A 20330-nucleotide genomic window follows, 5' to 3' on the forward strand; every position below is an offset into this window, starting at 1 on the left:
ATGAAGCAGCTTTCCCGACAAAAGAAGTAAATGCATGTTGGTAGGATATGCCATCACTTCCTGACCAGATGGGTCCTGGTAGTGGGATCAGGACGATTCCTAGGTTGGGCCAACATCATGAAGAAGCTGGAACAGATATCAACCTTCTAGTTACACTGCTCCTTTTATGACTTTCCCTGAACGAAGTGCAAAATATGAAACCGCCAACGTATGGGAACCCAGCCTTGAATAAATGAAATGTTTAAGAATTCATATATGCAGACAGCTAAGGACAAACGGCGGTAAACATATTTTTTGCATGTGTCACTGGCAATGATCTCCTTCCCATGTGAATGAAAATCCAATTAATATAAAACTTTAAAAGGACAATTTGAATTTAAACCAGTTGTCTGATGCCAAAAATATGTTTTGTGGACAAAAAATAACTTACTACTATGCTCTAATTGTAAAACTTTAGCAATCTACCAATTTCAGATCTGGTTACATGGTCTCGAAAATGTACAGCTTTCATGTCAACTGTGATGTTACAACAGACTCAAATGGCAGGAGCTGCCGCCCCTTCACTGTGTGTCAGTGACAAATATTAAGGGACTGTCTGTCTTTCTCAGTTCACCTGCTGAGCCAGTCCCCGTCATTGTCACGGCTGATTTGGAGGCAGATCAGGAGATTGGCTTAGCTGATGAACTGATGGAACCCTTTCAGAACGTAGATGTCAAATTCCTTTAGAAATACCTTGGCTTAGGGAAAGAGGAAAAAAACACAAGTGCTGCGCTTCCTCTGAGCATAATACGTTTTTCCCAAGAGTAAAAAAATCTTTTAGTTGTGGTTATGCTCACCTTCAATCAGTAAGAAATGCACAATGAGATTCTCAAGGAATCAATTCTTTAGGCGACTCTTCTCCGTATGTAGTATAATCCAATAAGGTGTGCGGCTCACTTTGGAGAACTATGTGTTGATCCTGCTTCGGATCCACATAGGTGACGAATTCAAAGGGAAAATAAACTCCAAGCGAATGTGGCGCTAATCACCTTAGGATTTTTTGAATACATCCAATTCCAGTGAAAAAATTTTAATAAAAGTAGCTGTACAGTACTGTATTTTAAAAATATTTTAAAAATATTTTTTCCTTTTTTTTGTTTCGAGAAAATAAATGAACTTTTATTAACATTTTTTCACTGGAAGTGGATGTATGCAAAAAATCCTAAGGTGATTAGCGCCACATTCGCTTGGAGTTTATTTTCCCTTTGAACTGTAGATGTCAAATTGACAGCTAAAAAAATTGGCCGATCTGTGAAGCTTTTGAAAATTGGAGCATATTAGTAGGTTGCTTTATCCTACACCACTGAGCATAATTTTAGCACCAAACGACCCATGTAAGGGCAGATCTAGAGTTCTTACCCCCTAAAACATACTACATTAAAGTATACACCTATTTTCCATGATGTTGCTCTATAGCTCGGATACGTGCATGTAAACAACAGAACATATACCATGTATAGATCAACATGATAGACAATTGCCTGCCTCTGGGGTCCCAAAAATCAATACTTAGAAACCATATTTTGTAAGTGGGGGATGGGAACGAGGAGGTAAGAAAACTACGCATGCTCTGCTTTTACAATCAAATTTACTTGCAAAATGTAAATTCCATTGATATACAGTATATATTAATCACAGATAACTTTTTTGTATACATCCTCCTGCAACAAAGGGTGCTTATAGCCTTTTTGCTGTTTGGTAGGAACCAATTGCTCCTCACTGCTCCCCACACTGGCCACCACAGTGATGGACGGTTGCCGCCCAAGCCGAAGGACGGTACGGTAAATCCCTACCTGTAACACTGAGTTACATATATGGGTTTTATCCTTTCTAAAATGTGTTAGCCATATATTTCTACATTTACTTTCATTATTCACACACAGAGGTGTGAACTACAGGGTAAAAAATGTCTGCCTAGAAGAAGCCCTACGGATGGAGCCTGCACTGCAAATCACTCTTGTTGTTTCCAGTTTCTATGGTATTACTGTTCTGAGTGGCGTTTGGCCCCTAAATGTTGACATGCAAAAGTATAGGACTTTAATAAAAAAAATGTTGCAGGAGGATATAAAAAAGTTATGACAAAACTAAGGTCATCTGAAGGTACATTTCTGTACAGAGTCTACATTGAGCATTTCACACCAAAACAATGCATTGGGATTTTATGAAGCTTAAAATAAAATGACTAGTTTTTATATTCTCAGAAAAATAAAAATTATTTCAAATATTGATTGGTTTAAAACAAGAATACATTGAATTGCATTTTATTCCCCAAAGAGGCTGACAATATAATCCCCTTGCTTCTGATTTGCTAAGCTCAAAGTCTAATCAAGACAGATACAAGTGATTTTTATGAGCTGGGTTTTACGACAGAGCAGCCTTTAAGGTATAGTCTGCTCTCTGTAGTCTCCCATCTGTCCTTGCCTGCTTTATAATCCTGTTGAAGGTTGCTACTTCAGACAGGAGAATATAAACCGATAGTAAAGTGGAGAAGAGAGGAAATTAATTCTACTGAGGCCCAAAATATGCTTATGAGTCTGACCTTAATGTGGGTTTTCTGAAACAAAGGAGCTATTTTGTTAATCATTCATTTAATTCAAAAATAAAAAGCTGCAGATATTCTTTACACAAAATTACAAAAGACAGCATACATATCCACAATTTTAACAAGTTGGTACTGTGCATTTACAATTATTGCTGCTGTGTTTTAACCATCTTAAAGCACAATTACGAGCCATTGAATTCAAACAGTGCAAACTATGTATACATGACACCAACCACTCTCCACCAGTTTGTGTTTGCCTGCTACATTCCCCAAGTGCATGCATTGAGCGTGATGTGTAAGTAGCCATATTGGGACAATGGTATTTTAGGAGCCTTAGTAAAAGGGTAACCTTGAATACAAATGCAGATATTTATCAACTTGCCTGTAGTGACCCAAGATCAGCTTTATGGATCATGGCACAAGATCACGTTTCATACCAGTGAGCCATTCCACCAACGTACCAACCAACCATCCAGCTAATCATTATTTGTGAGATACCAGTTGGAAAACTGCTAAGACTGATTTATAATCGGGGGTGGACAAAGACAGAAAAGGGCCCATGTTCAAGAACAGTATATGGGTCCAATACTTCATCATAATTCTCCCCGTGATTTGTCTATGACAGAATCTGTTAGCTGCTTTGGAGGTGGAAGTGGGTCTCCTTATCTCTTGGGCCTCCATGCGGCAGGTTGCACCAATGGTATATCCATCCCTGTTTATAGTGTTCACTACCATAGAACGTGTCCCTGTGCCATCATCCTACAAATAGGACTCCTTAGCAGTGACTTCTCTATAAATCCAATTTATGATTAATTGTTATGACTGCTGAGGCCCAAATAACCAAACTGAATTAATAATTTGGATGGATATATGATATTTCAGACTTGAATGAAATAAACATCAATTACTGTGGAGTAAAAGGTTAAATTATTATTTCACAGTTAATTTGAGCAGTATGTCAATGTACTTCAGATTTATTTAGCTAATCACAGCTTGGTATGCATAAGTAGATGGTTTGGAATAGAAACTGTATTATTTTGCTAATTAGTTGGAGTTTTAATCATTTCTTATCTACTATTGTGTGATGAATGCATTTAATAGTTCTAGTAAGTATGGATTATTTTTGGGTTTAGCTAAAAGGGCATGTATCAAAGACAAAATGTCAGATGGTTTAGAGTTTGCTTTGCAGAGGAAGGAAAAACATACTGATGCCTAATGTTATACTAGTGTATTATATATGTGTATATATAACTAGGAAATTAATGGCGGTGCGTATACCTACTAGTGTGTGTATCTGTCACTTTACAATGAGAACAATGGGTTGATGTTCTTGCTCTACTGTTTATGACCCGTGTTCTTTATCTTATAATATGGCTGAATTCACATCTCTTTGCAGATTCCAGTAAAATTATAGGAATAGATCACAAAATACTGGGCTTTTTTGCTGGTGGAATGAAAGCTGTTATAACAAATTCCACTGATACATTAAAGAGGTTGACCACTACTTGGACATCCCCTTCTTAATCCCCATGTTTCCATCTTGTAAAATCACCTTCATCCGGAGGAAGTGAGAAAGCAGCAGCTGCCTGAATGCAGGCAGGGTGAAGCCAGCGCTGATTGGCCCACAGAGATCACATGACATAAAAATGTCACGCGGTCCCTGGGAGGGCCAGTGTCGACACAGCTGGAACGGCGCTGACACCAAAGTCGTGTATACTATAGGTGTTATTATTTTACAAGGGTGAAACATGGGAATCGAGAAAGGATTGTCTGAAGATGGGACAACTGCTTGAAAGGTCAATGTGGTTCTTTGGGCAATGTCCCTCATGTAATAGATGTTAATTTCTATAAGCAGAAGAAAAGAACTGCCAAGCACAAGCACATGACTATATGGCTTTACAGTACATAGGCCATGCATGGAGGCCACAGATGAAAACCTGGGGCACATAGGTAATGTAGGTTAATCAGTGCTACAGGTTTAAGGGCTTTTTCACAGAGTGGTTTTAAGCACTATACGTGTAATGTTTTGTTGGATGCATTTATTACTAATTATTTGTAACTAGCTGAATGCAACTTAAATTTATCTTAAAAAACAAATGTTTAGGTAGCCCTCGAGCTTATTTATTGAGAAGGACCACATAGCCATATCTATGGCACATGTCTTATAATGGTTCCATGGAGGTGGTGACATAGTCCTCGCAGTCTGGACATATATGAGTGTGTGTTATAATCCAGCATTTTTTAAAGGATAAACATGGGTGACTGTTAGTCATGTATAATATGATTTAATATATACATTTTATTGAGAAACTTTCAAAAATGGTTAGCATTTTAGGGTGCCACATAGTGCAAGGAAAACTCAATATTGCTTTAAGAAATGCTAAGATTTCCTATCAGTTTTTTACGAAAATCAAGGACTTGACTTCTGAAATCCTTTGACCATGAGGTTATTATTTATTTAGTATGTATTCCTGATTTTTTTTCCAGTTTTCATTTAATAAGACATGGTCATTTGAAGGAAAGTTGCATATGTCCCTAACTCCACTTCACATTATTTTACAGTAAACATCCCTGAGTGGTCAGCAGTGCAACTTCTGCATTAAGCATTTGATTGTCATCATGAAGAATAAATGTTACCAAGATTAAGGAAGTTCAATCGTAAATTGATAAATCCTTCATCTTTAATAACAAGCAACCCCTTAGCCATAATGATATTTAATGTGCCAAAAAGATATTACAAGGTGTATTTGTCATGTTATCAAGTTTCAGTTGTGCTTTTGTCAAAAAAGTGCTTCTCTTTAGCTACATTAGTAAAAATAGGATCAACTAATTTACTTAATGTAAAAATGTATGAGAAAAAAAATCAATTTGAAAAATGTTTAAGTATATTATATCAAATTCTTAGTAGTTTTGATTATCGATACATCTTATGCTATTTTGTCTGTGAGAATCTTCCACATCATTTTTTTTCCCAGAAAAAAACAGAGACCAAAATAATGCTACAGTCAGTATCTCAAAGGGCGAATAATGACATACTATACCATTAAAGCCTTTAGAAAATCTTAAAATCTATCTTAAACTATAGATGACTGAAAAATATTAAACAAATTGTTTAATTGGCCGCTGTCCTATTACCCTGGTGTTCTAGCAATCTACAGAGTAATCTACCATTGACAGAGAATATGACCCTTGGAAGTCATTCTTGAAAGAAAAGACTCACAGAAGTGACATTTACTCTAAATAGGATTAGGCCCTTGTCGTACATGAAGACATTGTGTACATCTGTCTACAGAATCCCTGGTATGTCATCTATTTCCCTGGAATTATCAAACTGAATAGCCATTAGACATTGGATGAAAAACTTTTGCCAGATTGAAGATTGGTCAATAAATTTGGCTTCTTAGCGCACTCAAGGTAAAGTATTGTATGCCTGTAGTACCATAGAGGTCTTTGTATAGAGTTTACTGATATTTATGGAATTAACGGAAACATCATTTGTATCCACTTCACAAGTAATATGTTTCCTAACACTTATTTTCATATTCTTTCTCTTTTTGGTAATTTCGGATCTATAACAGTTTAAGAATCGCAGTGATGGACAAATAATATAGACTTAAGAGGGTCAATCCAGTGTCAATTTGGCAATAAGAAAATTCAAGCCATTTACTTGGCCTCTGGGATGTGTTCAGCTCTAAACTTTAGTAAAAGTTGTATTTCACAGGGTGTTTTTGAGTTTATTTTATGGCATATTAGGTTCAGTAATAAAATTATAGAAATTCAAAGATATACGTGAGGACTGTGACCATTCCTGAGGTCTAGGTATCACCATGTTCTGGCTGGTGAAGCTCCAGAAAACTAAATGTTGTGACACTCTAAGTTATAAAATTAATCCATCTGTGGAATTGTTGTATTAAGTAACCATCTTGTGGATTGCTCTATTTCTCACAAGACAGCCTGGAAAAGAAAGGTGTAGAAGAGTTGGTCTTACCATTTGTATTCCATGTTTTTTCAGTGTTTTTTGTGTGACCCTATGGCATGTTATCCAATTTAGAAATGTTGTATATCATTTTCCAATGCTTTTATGTTTTTATTGGAAGGTAACTGAATGGTAAAGTAATGTAAGGTACAAGATGACTATGTTTAATAGAGAGTTTGGGTTTGGTAGAGGACTCTAGGAAAGCTGCACATTTCTAGTAACTTGTATATTTATTGCTCTACTTGCTACATATTATTAGACAAGAAACAGGACTGTGTAGCTGACACGTGTGTCATACTGCTTATTTTATTTAATATAATTCAAAGGAAGTAGGAACTAATGTAGTTTGGGGGAACTTATCACTTGCTTTAAGGCCATCAGAATAATTACTGTGCTGGGTATGGTAGTAAAAGACAAGCTGAACCATTATGCTATTACTGGCAGCAAGTGGGTATTCCATTGGTAAGAAAATCTAGTTTTCCTGCTTTAAATGTAGATGTAAGAACCCCAAGGATTGGGGCAATTAGCAACCAGGGCACTGATTAACTGCATTATTCCCTGCCTAGCATCATCAACATGGACTTGCCTGCCTAGTGTTATCAACATGGACTTGCCTGCCTAGTGTCATCAACATGGACTTGGCTGCCTAGTGTCATCAACATGGACTTGCCTGCCTAGTGTCATCAACATGGACTTGCCTGCCTAGTGTCATCAACATGGACTTGTCTGCCTAGTGTCATTAACATGGACTTGTCTGCCTAGTGTCATCAACATGGACTTGCCTGCCTAGTGTCATCAACATGGACTTGCCTGCCTAGTGTCTTCAACATGGACTTGTCTGTCTAGTGTCATCAACATGGACTTGCCTGCCTAGTGTCTTCAACATGGACTTTTTGATGTCTGTTCAGTGCTACTCAAAACAGAGTCATGGAATGATAAAAAGATGTCAATCAAGCTCAAGGAGGTAACACTAGGTGAGGAGTATTGCCGAGAATAAGTGCAGTAGCAGGGAATTGGCACAACCTCATGGACTTACAGGCTTTTTTTATAGAAAAATTCAAAGTTGCTTTTCTAAGGAATGGGATACTTATAATATATGGGGCTAGGAAGGCATGTGTAATCTTGTCCTTTGATGTACAGTAACTAATTTACTAACTCCTAAGCTCCTGCCATGTCCTCATTGAAATGACGAGAGGGTTCAAAGATCTATCATCTCCATTACTCACATGGTGTTGCCAGTACACATACTTAAGTAGTGGAAACTCCAATGCAAATGTACAAAAATTGTATGTCAGCTGGATTCTACATTCTAATAACTTTTAGTTCAAAACTGTATGAGTGGAGTTTATCTAACACTAGCTCAAACATCTCCAGTTGTCAGGATTCAAGCTACTAATGCAATTATTCTGTTTGTATGTGTTCAAAAACAGCTGTATATCTGAAGTACAAAGGTACATACTATGAAGAATTCAGTAAAAATATACAGTATATTTTCCTTAAAACTATATCTTGTTCTTTCATCATTTACAAGAGCCTGTTCCGCCTTTCAACGTCATCACTTGTAGAAGGATATTTGTTTCTGGATGGGAGAGTTGTGTCATTTTCAACCATTACACACCTGGCATGCTTTTTACTGTACATAACCCAATGTGACATTTTTACCGTTTGGTAAGTATACAATACATTGGCAATTATTGTTCAAACAATGGCTTCTTTGAATGAAACTTGATTGCCCAAACATAAATTAAATACTTAAATTCAAAGGGGAAAAACACAACATCATCAAAGAAAGACAGAAAGAAAACTAGCAGAGTGGGAGTGTAAGTACAGGGTTTCACCACGGCAAAGGTGCAGTTATCAGTGTATATATATGTATATATGCATATATATGTATATATACATATATATACACCATTACCATCTACACATGCATCTAAAACATATAAAAAAGTCAAATTCACTTAAATTAGAGATGAAACAGTAATCCAGAAATAAGAGTAATACTGTAGAAGTATATGCTCATAATGATATCTACAATAAAATTCTATAAATCGTCGTCTCTCAAATTATATATATAAAAAAAAGTAAATACACCCAGTGTTCTATATATTAAGATAAATGCTTCGGCTACCAGAGGTCTTTGCAATACCTTTTATTTTCTGCAGCAGCCTCTGGCAGAAAAAGTGTTAAAACGGTCAGTTCCAAAGGAAAACCAAACAGTTAATTAGAAGAAGAGAAAGCGAGAGCCCCACTCAGAGGTGCATATTTACATTCTTCAAACTGTAGCGGTGAAAAATAATTCTAGTAAGTGCAGGACATTCCTAGTGCTGCTGTAGTGATGTTTGCTTTTTGTTTCTTTTGTGGTTTTCATCAGTCCTTTTGAGCACATTTCTTTTGTCTTAGTAGTGATGCATTCCATAGCGAAGCGAAAAATCCCACTGTCTTCACTTGCAGCCAGTGCTTGAGTCAGGATTAAATAGCTCCTTGTACAATGGAGGGAATAGAGTATTCACTATCTCTGGGTGAGATTGCTTAAATACCTGCAGCTTCTCTCCATGTAAGTTGCAAAGTGCAGTTATGTTTGGTATCTTGGCTATTAACTGTGAAGAAATGAAAAAGATAAGTTAATATATCAATTCATACTTTATCCTAAGGGAGGCTACAGCTGTAGCAGTTTCTAACCTGACACACATACTAGATGCAGCAAGATATCGTGATGCGTAACATTAACTCCTTGCCTAACCTGATGATGAATTAACGCTCTAGTAACAAGATTCTATATCAACAGAACAGGACTATTCGAGGCAACCTTTTCAGAAGGGAACCTACATTTGGGGAGTGAAACTGGGAAAACCTAAACATCTGTAAAGGTACATTTACGGGACCTAGCATTCATAGGCAATCATTTTTCATTGTAAATAGGCTGCGGAACACTCAATGACTGAGCAAAATTCTCATTCAATGAGTGACATGATCTTTTGGCTGGCGTAAAAGATTATTGTTCTTGGTAGCACATCGTCATGTGAAAACAGGACCTGTGCTGCTGAGATCAATGGCAGCCTATTCGCACAGAATAATCTTTTACTGTGTGTATACAGTGGGTTAAATAAATGTTGAATGCGTCACCAATTTTCTAAGTAAATATATTTGTAAAGGTGCTTTTGACATGAAATTTTCACAAGATGTCGGTGACAACCCATCTAATTTACACAGGCAAAGAAATCAAACCATAGATGTTCATAAATTAAGTTATGTTTAATAATGAGAAGTGACACAGGGAAAGGTATTGGACATACTTAGCGAAATGTAAGTAAGGTAATAATTCTTACAAAAGCCTTTGTTGGTGATGACAGCTTAATGACTCCTCCTGTTTGGAGAAACTAGTCACATGCATTGCTTAGATGCAAACACTCCTCAAATCCTGAAGGCCCCATGGGCACCTTCTGTGAACCCATACATTTTTGATTGTATTTAGGTCAGGTCAGGTCCTTTCTCTGAAACAAATTGAGAGTTTCTATGGCTGTGTGTGTGGGATCGTTGTCTTGCTAAAATGTCCATCTTGCATCATCATCATCATCATCATCATCCTGGTAGATGGCAGCAGATTTTAATCAAGAATGTCTTGATTCATTCGTCCATTCAGCCTTCTTTCAATTATATGAAGTTTGTCAGTGCCATATGCTATAAGACAACCACACTCCATGATGTTCCCACCTCCAAACTTCACTGTTGGTATGGTATTTTTGGGGTGATATGCAGTGCCTTTTGGCCTCCAAACATGTTGTGTATTATGGCATCAAAAGAATTCAATTTGGGTCTCATCTGACCCGACAATATTTTCTTAGTATTTCACAGACTTGTCTAAATATTGTTAAGCAAACTTAAAATCAAACCTCTAATCTGGATTTTGCTAAGTAAACTACATGCATTATCATGTTGACACTGTTACACTGATGGAAATGATACCTGGGCTGAAGAAATCCATCTTGTGGTTCTTGTTTAACCTGTGTTTGTAGATTTGAGTTAATGAGATGCTCATGCTCCAGGGCATGCCTATGAGCAGGTCTTTTTTTGTTGCTTTTGCCTCATCATCATTCTGGGCTTAAATGACAGGTCAATTTACCTTCAATGATCTGCCTCCTATTTTGAATACTGTGCCCACACATATAAGATTCTGGTCTTCCAAAAAAATAAAAAGATGCTTCAACAAAATGGCAATGCCGGCGGCACATGCGCAGTAGCATCTATCGGCAAGTGATGCTCTCAATCTTTGCATACATCACCCATTGTGTCCCAAGGTCCAGTGTGGGAGAACATACAAGAATAAGAAATCATCATTGCTTAACATAGCAATGCTCCCACACTGGTTCCCGCACCACAGTGGGCAGTGCATACGCAGATTGAGGGCATCGGTGGTGGCGGCATTTTGTTGAATCAACTTTTTTATTTTTGAGGACCAGAATATTAAATGCGAAGGTGCAGTATTTAAAATAGGAGGCAGGTCACTGAAGGTTCAGTGACCTGTCTTTTAAGCCTAGAATGATGATGATTAGGCCAGAGCACCAAAAAAGACCCAGCCACTGGGCACATCCGGGAGCGAGAGCATCTCATTATCTCAAAACTACAAACACAGATTAAACAAGAACCACAAGACTGATTTCTTCAACCCAGGTATAATTTTAATCAGTGTAACAGCACCAACCTGACAAAGCGTGTTATTTACTTAGCAAAATCCTGATGACACATTTGCTTTAAATACATTTGAGCATGCTTTTTGTTCAGCAATGGAGTCTTGCATGGTGAGAGTGTATACAGGCCATAGAGGTTGCGTGCAATAGTTTTTTTTTAAACAATTATATCTGCTGATTTCTGGTGTTTCTTTAGCTCTCCACAGGTGGTCCTTGGCTCATGGACAACTCTTCTGATAACTACTTTCACTTTTCTGTCAGTAATCTTTCGGGGAGCGCCTGGTCATGGCCGTCTTATGGTAAAATTATGTTCTTTCCACTTCCAGATTATGGCCCCAACAGTGCTCAAAGGAACTTTCAGTAGTTTAGAAATTCTTCTGCAACCAATGCCATCAGTACGTTTTGCAACAATAAGGTTGCAAAGGTCTTGAAACAGCTCACTGATTTTACCCATCATAAGATGTTTCTTGTGTAGCATCTTGGTAATGAGACATTTTTATAGGCCATCAGGTGAACCAGTTGATATTGTTCTTCACTAAATGGCCGAATTGCTTTGTAATTACTGATAGATTTCAACTGGTGTCATGATTTTCAATGTTTTTTTGCACCTCTCTCTTTTTTCATGTGTTCAATACTTTTTCCCTGTGTCATTTCTCATCATTACACATAACTTAATTTATGGACATCTATGGTTTGATTTATTTGCCTGTGTGGATTGCATGAATTGTTACCAAAACCTGGTGTGAATTTCATGTCAATAGCACCTATAGAAATATATTTACTTAGAAACTTGTGACATGGTCAATACTTATTTCACCCGCTGTATTAAATGTGGTCGGTCTGTCTGAATCGGCTATTAAACGATTGCCATTTGGCAAATATGTATTGATCTTTCAGTATAAACATACCAAACATTCCAGGGAGAGTCATCTATATATCCTGGCATAAAATGTTTTATATATGAATAATATATGAATAATGAATGAATGAATGAATGAATAATTCTGAATTTTAACACTTTTTAAATATTAAATGTGTTTTTATTATTTTGCTGATGTGCTGCACTTCAGTTTAAGAATCGGAAGTCGACTCTTAACTAGTGTGTGTGTAATAGACTATATAAAGCTATGAGATAAGTGAATCTCTCTCCGTTAGTGTTGAGCATTCCGATACCGCAAGTATCGGGTATCGGCCGATACTTGCGGGTATCGGAATTCCGATACCGAGATCCGATACTTTTGTGGTATCGGGTATCGGTATCGAAACAACAGTAATGTGTAAAATAAAGAATTAAAATAAAAAATATTGCTATACTCACCTCTCCGACGCAGCCTGGACCTCACCGAGGGAACCGGCAGCGTTCTTTGCTTAAAATGCGCGCGTTTACTTCCTTCCGTGACGTCACGGCTTGTGATTGGTCGCGTGCCGCCCATGTGGCCGCGACGCGACCAATCACAGCAAGCCGTGACGTAATTTTCAGGTCCTCAATGCCTAATTCTAGGCATTCAGAATTTTAAAATTACGTTCCGGCTTGTGATTGGTCGCGTCGCGGTCACATGGGCGACGCGACCAATCACAAGCCGTGACGTCACGGGAGGCAGGAAACGCGCGCATTTTAAAATTACGTCACGGCTTGTGATTGGTTGCGTGCCGCCCATGTGACCGCGACGCGACCAATCACAGCAAGCCGTGACGTAATTTCAGGTCCTGAATGCAGAATTAGGCAAATTACGTCACGGCTTGCTGTGATTGGTCGCGTCACGGTCACATGGGCGGCACGCAACCAATCACAAGCCGTGACGTAATTTTAAAATGCGCGCGTTTCCTGCCTCCCGTGACGTCACGGCTTGTGATTGGTCGCGTCGCCCATGTGACCGCGACGCGACCAATCACAAGCCGGAACGTAATTTTAAAATTCTGAATGCCTAGAATTAGGCATTGAGGACCTGAAAATTACGTCACGGCTTGCTGTGATTGGTCGCGTCGCGGCCACATGGGCGGCACGCGACCAATCACAAGCCGTGACGTCACGGAAGGAAGTAAACGCGCGCATTTTAAGCAAAGAACGCTGCCGGTTCCCTCGGTGAGGTCCAGGCTGCGTCGGAGAGGTGAGTATAGCAATATTTTTTATTTTAATTCTTTCTTTTACACATTAATATGGATCCCAGGGCCTGAAGGAGAGTTTCCTCTCCTTCAGACCCTGGGAACCATCAGGGATACCGTCCGATACTTGAGTCCCATTGACTTGTATTGGTATCGGGTATCGGTATCGGATTAGATCCGATACTTTGCCGGTATCGGCCGATACTTTCCGATACCGATACTTTCAAGTATCGGACGGTATCGCTCAACACTACTCTCCGTATATATTGTGCGTTACACTGACAGAAACCGGTCCAAGAATCTTAATAGGAAAAGTGCCTTAATAGGAAAATATGCTCCCAGTGAATAGTCTGATAGAATATTGTAGATATCAATGGTGCAGAGGTAAGAATAGGCTTCTCACACTACTATCCATGCAATTTTATCCAAATTTTATATTGGAGTAACCAGGGGGGCTTAGGTAAGAAGAGACTAATCACACTGCTGTCCATAATGTTTTTCTGGTCTAATAATGGAAAAACAAAGGGTGTGGAGAAAAGAAGATGTCACTCGTGCTGCCATTCAACATATTTTTCTGATTAAATACTAGAGATACCAGAGGTGTTCAGGTAAGAAGAGGCTGCTCACACTGCTGTCTACCCTGTATTTCTGATCTAATACTGTAGAAACTTAGAATGATGAGGTAAGAAGAGGCTGCTCATCCTGCTGTCTATCATGTCTTTCTGATATAATACAGGAGACAACAGAGGGGTTCAGATAAGTAAGGGCTGCTCACACTGCTGATTGCCCTGTATTTCTGATTCAAAAATAGAAATACCAGCTACTGAGGTAAGAAGAGGCTGCTCACTCTGCTGTCCATTCTGTCTACATGATCAAATACTGGAGATAAGAAAAGGCTGCTCACTCTGCTGTCCATTATGTCTACCCCATCTCCTACTGGAGGTAAGAAGAGGCTGCTCACTCTGCTATCCTTTATGTCTACCCCATCTCCTACTGGAGGTAAGAAGAGGCAGCTCACTTTGCTGTCCATTCTGTCTACTTGATCTCATACTGGAGGTAAGAACAGGCTGCTCACTCTGCTGTCCTTTATGTCTACCACATCTCCTACTGGAGGTAAGAAGAGGCTGCTCACTCTGCTGTCCATTCTGTCTACCTGATCTCATACTGGAGGTAAGAAGAGGCTGCTCACTCTGCTGTCCTTTATGTCTACTCTATCTCCTACTGGAGGTAAGAAGAGGCTGCTCACACTGCTGTCGATTCTGTTTACCTGATCTCATACTGGAGGAAAGAAGAGGCTGCTCACTCTGCTGTCCTTATGTCTACCCCATCTCCTACTGGAGGTAAGAAGAGGCTGCTCACTCTGCTGTCCATTCTGTCTACCTGATCTCATACTGGAGGAAAGAAGAGGCTGCTCACTCTGCTGTCCTTATGTCTACCCCATCTCCTACTGGTGGTAAGAAGAGGCTGCTCACTCTGCTGTCCATTCTATCTACATGATCTCATACTGGAGGTAAGAAGAGGCTGCTCACACTACTGTCCTTTATGTCTACCCCATCTCCTACTGGAGGTAAGAAGAGGCAGCTCACTTTGCTGTCCTTTATGTCTTCCCCATCTCATACTGGAGGTAAGAAGAGGCTGCTCACACTACTGTCCTTTATGTCTACCCCATCTCCTACTGGAGGTAAGAAGAGGCTGCTCACTCTGCTGTCCTTTATGTCTACCCCATCTCCTACTGGAGGTAAGAACAGGCTGCTCACTCTGCTGTCCTTTATGTCTACCTGATCTCCTACTGGAGGTAAGAAGAGGCTACTCACTCTGCTGTCTATTCTATCTACCTGATCTCATACTGGAGGTAAGAACAGGCTGCTCACTCTGCTGTCCTTTATGTCTACCCCATCTCCTACTGGAGGTAAGAAGAGGCTGCTCATTCTGCTGTCCTTTATGTCTACCTGATTTCCTACTGGAGGTAAGAAGAGGCTGCTGTCTGCCATGTTTTTCTGATCTAATACTGTAGATACCAGTGGTGCTGAGGTAAGAAGAGGCTGCTTACACTGCTGTCTCTTTAGCACAATACTGTAGATATCAGGGGATCTGACCCAAGAGGCCATACAGTGTTTCTAAATGCTGGGTTGTGACCAGGAGATAGAGACAACATTGTATAAAGCACCTGTTCTATTAACATCCTTCAACCAGTTTCTGTCAGTGAAACAATACGGTGAATATTTTAACGTTCTATAGTAATTACTTTCTTAGACAAACCAAGTATGATTGGTCATCAAAGGTCTTTAATATTTATAATGACATTTTCATTGTTACTTATTTTTTTCTATTACAACAGAAGCCCTTTAATATCAAACATACAGTATTTAAATCTACAGTGCACAAATTGCGTATAAAGCAAGACAAAGAATACAAAGGAGGTTGTGAGTTTTGTTATGGATATTGTGGGAAATCCTAATAAGTGATGATCAGGTGAGAGATATGTGATGTAATGTGACAACTGACAAGGTGTAGATTATGTCATCAGAATAGGGATGACAAGTGAAGGAACATTTTATGTGACACTTTGCTTTCTCATGTGTCCAGAGGTGTAATATATTTAGCTCTTTTATAAATTATAATTTTTTGTTTCATTTAGCATTTTCAAGCTACACTCATTAAAAGCTTTGTTAATACATTGTGAACCATGTGAGAACATTCTAACATTACAAGAAATGTTGTAGGCAGGTTCAATATGTATAATGAAACAAAAATAAATATGTACAGTGGTACTATTTCAATAACGTGTATGAACATTGTCTCCATACCCCAAGAGCCAGACCAGAATCTACATTTACATACAGTGATTTTAGGGTTTTTACCCCTCATCAGTGCCAACTTGGTGGTCTCCTTCAAGAGAAACTTTACCCTGTTGATCTCTCATCAAAGGCCTTTTACCCAGCCTACTTTGTACTAACAAGGGGAAAGAACCCTAAAATGGATGTGTGCGAATGGAGATTCTACTTTGGCTTTATATCCTAAGTTATGGGATGAGGTTCTTTAAAGGGTCAATATTGACTTATAGGGTTGCTACTTCCAACAGGTGGCGCTAGAGTCTCCATACCGTTCATGTGTGAAGAGGCTATTGGCATACAGTATTCTAATCCAGCTGTCATGCTCCATGCTGTCATGCTGGTAGGCAACAAGTTGGGGATATGGAGAAGAGCATGTCAACAGGATTAGACTACATAGAGTTTCTTTGTAGTCTACAACCAAGGAAACATTGGTCTGCACAGGAGCTGTATGCATAAAATCTAAGGACATTCTACAAAGTCCTCTTGGTTTTTTTGCTTAGCTCTAGAGATGTGTGGTAGCAATTAAAATGGTTATAATGACGATAATTCAATTATTAGATTATTTTTTCTGTAAAATAAAATACAAAGTAAGAAAAACAAGAAAAAGAAAATAGAATAAAAATCAAAGTAAAGTCTGTCTCCTTACCAGTGCACATATAGTATATAAAGTATACTGCAAGTCATGTAAAATGCAGTTTGCCACTACCCTCTGTTAAAAGGCATCAGGGCGATACATGTTTAAAATGTCCACTATTTTGGCATTGATGACCTATCCTTAGGATAGGTCATCAATACCTGATCGGTCGGGGTCTGACACCCAGTAGCCCCACCAATCAGCTGCTCACTTCCAGGGCTGGCCGTCTTCTGATAGTGGTTGCACAGGGTACTACACATCCGCCTACTATTCAAATCAATAGGAGGCGGATGGGAGATGGATGTGTAGTACCCTACAGTGGCCACTACTAGAAGACGGCCAGCTCCAGAAGTGAGTACTTCCGGATGGCAGCCTTTGCAGCCACAGAAAATAGCTGATTGGCAGGGGTGCCGGGTGTCGGACTCCGACCGATCAGGCATTGATGACCTATCCTGAAGATAGGTCATCAATGCTTAAGTAGTGGACAACCTCTTTAACTAAACATTTGTAACACAGTTATGTGCTATCACACAGCTTACAGTCTCACAAAACATTTTCTAGACACTTGTCATGTGTTATTTAAGTTCAGTATGTCGTTGCTATATTTCTACATGAAAATGCACTTCTTATAACTAGCACATACCTTTGCCAATGTCTCATCATCTAAGTGGTTCTTCTGAATCACATGCTGAAGTGCAAAATAAATTCTCTCTTGAAGCTTTTGAACTTTCCTTGGTTCTAGAAGCCATGGCCGTTCTAAACAGTTAAAAAAGAGATTTACCATTGATTTCTAAGGTCAGTTACCTGCATAGTCTTATAAAGATGCATTTACCAAAAGTAACAATTGCCCCCTCCTTTAACCTAGCATTGTGTTCATGATCTTCACTGTATAGTGGGAATAAGTGGAAATAAACGATGTACTGCTCGGGAGTAAAGAAAATGAGTCATAGCTTCTTTCATCTCAGTAGTTTGAATGAAATTACTTAATTCTTAACGCTGAATTTATATAGCAGTATACAGTTAAGGGAATTCATCACCAGTTTTTGCTAGCCCATCTGAGAGCAGCATAATGTAGGGACAGAGACCCTGATTCCAGTGATGTGTCACTTATTGGACTGCTTGCTGTACTTTTGATAAAATAACTGTTTTAGCTGTTACAGATCTACCAGTTCTCTCAATGCACAACTCTGTATAACCCTGACCCCACCAAAGATTGTCAGCTTTCTGTGTACACTGGTCACGTGCTGACTAGCTTCTCATCCACTTCTCTCCAAAGAGCCTAGATATGGTCACGTGCTGACTAGCTTCTCATCCACTTCTCTCAATAGAGCCTAGATATGGTCACATGCTGGCTAGCTTCTCATCCACTTCTCTCAATAGAGCCTAGATATGGTCACACGCTCACTAGCTTCTCATCCACTTCTCTCAATAGAGCCTGGTCACTAGAGTTGAGCAAAACGGGTCGGCAATTTTCAGAAGTCGCCGACTTTTGGCAAAGTCGGGTTTCATGAAACCCGACCCGACCCCTGTGTGGGGTCGGCCATGAAGTCGGCGATCTTCTGAATCTGGAATCGGAATTCCGATACCGATTCCCGATATGTTTAATATATCGGGAATTGGTATCGGAATCCATATTTAAGTGTAAAATAAAGAATTAAAATAAAAAATATCGCTATACTTACCCTCTGACGGGCCCTGGTACTAACCGGGAACCTTCCTTCCTTAGAATCAGCCTTCCAGGACCTTGCGGTGACGTCGCGGTGACGTCGCGGCTTGTGATTGGTCGCGCGGCCGCCCATGTGACCGCTCGCGCGACCAATCACAAGCCTCGACGTCATCGTGACGTCACCGAAGGTCCTGGAAGGGCTGATTCTTGGAAGGAAGGCTGCCGGAACGAAGCCGAGGGTGAGTATATTCCTATTAGGTATATACTCACCCTCGGACACGCCCTGCTTCTTTCCGGCAGCCTTCCTTCCTAAGAATCAGCCCTTCCAGGACCTTCGGTGACGTCACGGTGACGTCGCGGCTTCTGATTGGTCGCGCGAGCGGTCACATGGGCGGCCGCGCGACCAATCACAAGCCGCGACATCACCGCGACGTCACCGCAAGGTCCTGGAAGGCTAATTCTAAGGAAGGAAGGTTCCCGGTTAGTACCAGGGCCCGTCAGAGGGTAAGTATAGCGATATTTTTTATTTTAATTCTTTATTTTACACTTAAATATGGATCCCAGGGCCTGAAGGAGAGTTTCCGCTCCTTCAGACCCTGGGAACCATTGGAAACCCAATGCACTGCATTGGGTTTCGAGTTTCGGCCGACCCCGACCCCGACTTTTTTATAGAATCGGCTGATTTCACTCGACCCGACTTTTGAAAAAGTCGGGTTTCGTGAAACCCGACCCGATCCTATAAAAGTAAAGGTCGCTCAACCCTAATGGTCACGTGCTGACTAGCTTCTCATCCACTTCTCTCAATAGAGCCTAGATATGGTCACACGCTCACTAGCTTCTCATCCACTTCTCTCAATAGAGCCTAGATATGGTCACGTGCTGACTAGCTTCTCATCCACTTCTCTCAATAGAGCCTAGATATGGTCACATGCTGACTAGCTTCTCATCCACTTCTCTCAATAGAGCCTAGATATGGTCACACGCTCGCTAGCTTCTCATATACATCTCTCAATAGAGTCTAGATATGGTCACAAGCTGACTAGCTTCTCATCCTCTTCTCTCAATAGAGCCTAGATATGGTCACATGCTGACTAGCTTCTCATCCACTTCTCTCAATAGAGCCTAGATATGGTCACGTGCTGACTAGCTTCTCATCCACTTCTCTCAATAGAGCCTAGATATGGTCACATGCTGACTAGCTTCTCATCCACTTCTCTCAATAGAGCCTAGATATGGTCGCATGCTAAATAGCTTCTCATCCACTTCTCTCAATAGAGCCTAGATATGGTCACACGCTCACTAGCTTCTCATCCACATCTCTCAATAGAGCCTAGATATGGTCACGTGCTGACTAGCTTCTCATCCACTTCTCTCAATAGAGCCTAGATATGGTCATGTGCTGACTAGCTTCTCATCCACTTCTCTCAATAGAGCCTAGATATGGTCACATGCTCACTACCTTCTCATCCACATCTCTCAATAGAGTCTAGATATGGTCACTTGCTGACTAGCTTCTCATCCACTTCTCTCAATAGAGCCTAGATATGGTCACACGCTCACTAGCTTCTCATCCACATCTCTCAATAGAGCCTAGATATGGTCACGTGCTGACTAGCTTCTCATCCACTTCTCTCAATAGAGCCTAGATATGGTCATGTGCTGACTAGCTTCTCATCCACTTCTCTCAATAGAGCCTAGATATGGTCACACGCTCACTAGCTTCTCATCCACATCTCTCAATAGAGTCTAGATATGGTCACTTGCTGACTAGCTTCTCATCCACTTCTCTCAATAGAGCCTAGATATGGTCACATGCTGACTAGCTTCTCATCCACTTTTCTCAATAGA

General features: G+C 39.9%; 1 protein-coding gene across 1 annotated transcript in view; it reads right to left on the reverse strand.

Moving 5' to 3' along the window:
- Positions 1–6666: 6666 nt before the first annotated feature.
- The window catches only part of RORB (RAR related orphan receptor B), a 354554-nt gene continuing 340890 nt past the window's right edge, over positions 6667–20330 (reverse strand). Inside the window, exons 9-10 of the mRNA XM_077249034.1 lie at positions 17460–17572; positions 6667–9157 (exon numbers count right to left, since the gene is read on the reverse strand). Coding sequence (XP_077105149.1) covers positions 9002–9157; positions 17460–17572 — 269 coding nt within the window. The 3' untranslated portion in view covers positions 6667–9001. The remainder of the gene's footprint in view (positions 9158–17459; positions 17573–20330) is intronic.

This window comes from Ranitomeya variabilis, chromosome 1, assembly GCF_051348905.1.
Source record: "Ranitomeya variabilis isolate aRanVar5 chromosome 1, aRanVar5.hap1, whole genome shotgun sequence".
NCBI lineage: Eukaryota > Metazoa > Chordata > Amphibia > Anura > Dendrobatidae > Ranitomeya > Ranitomeya variabilis.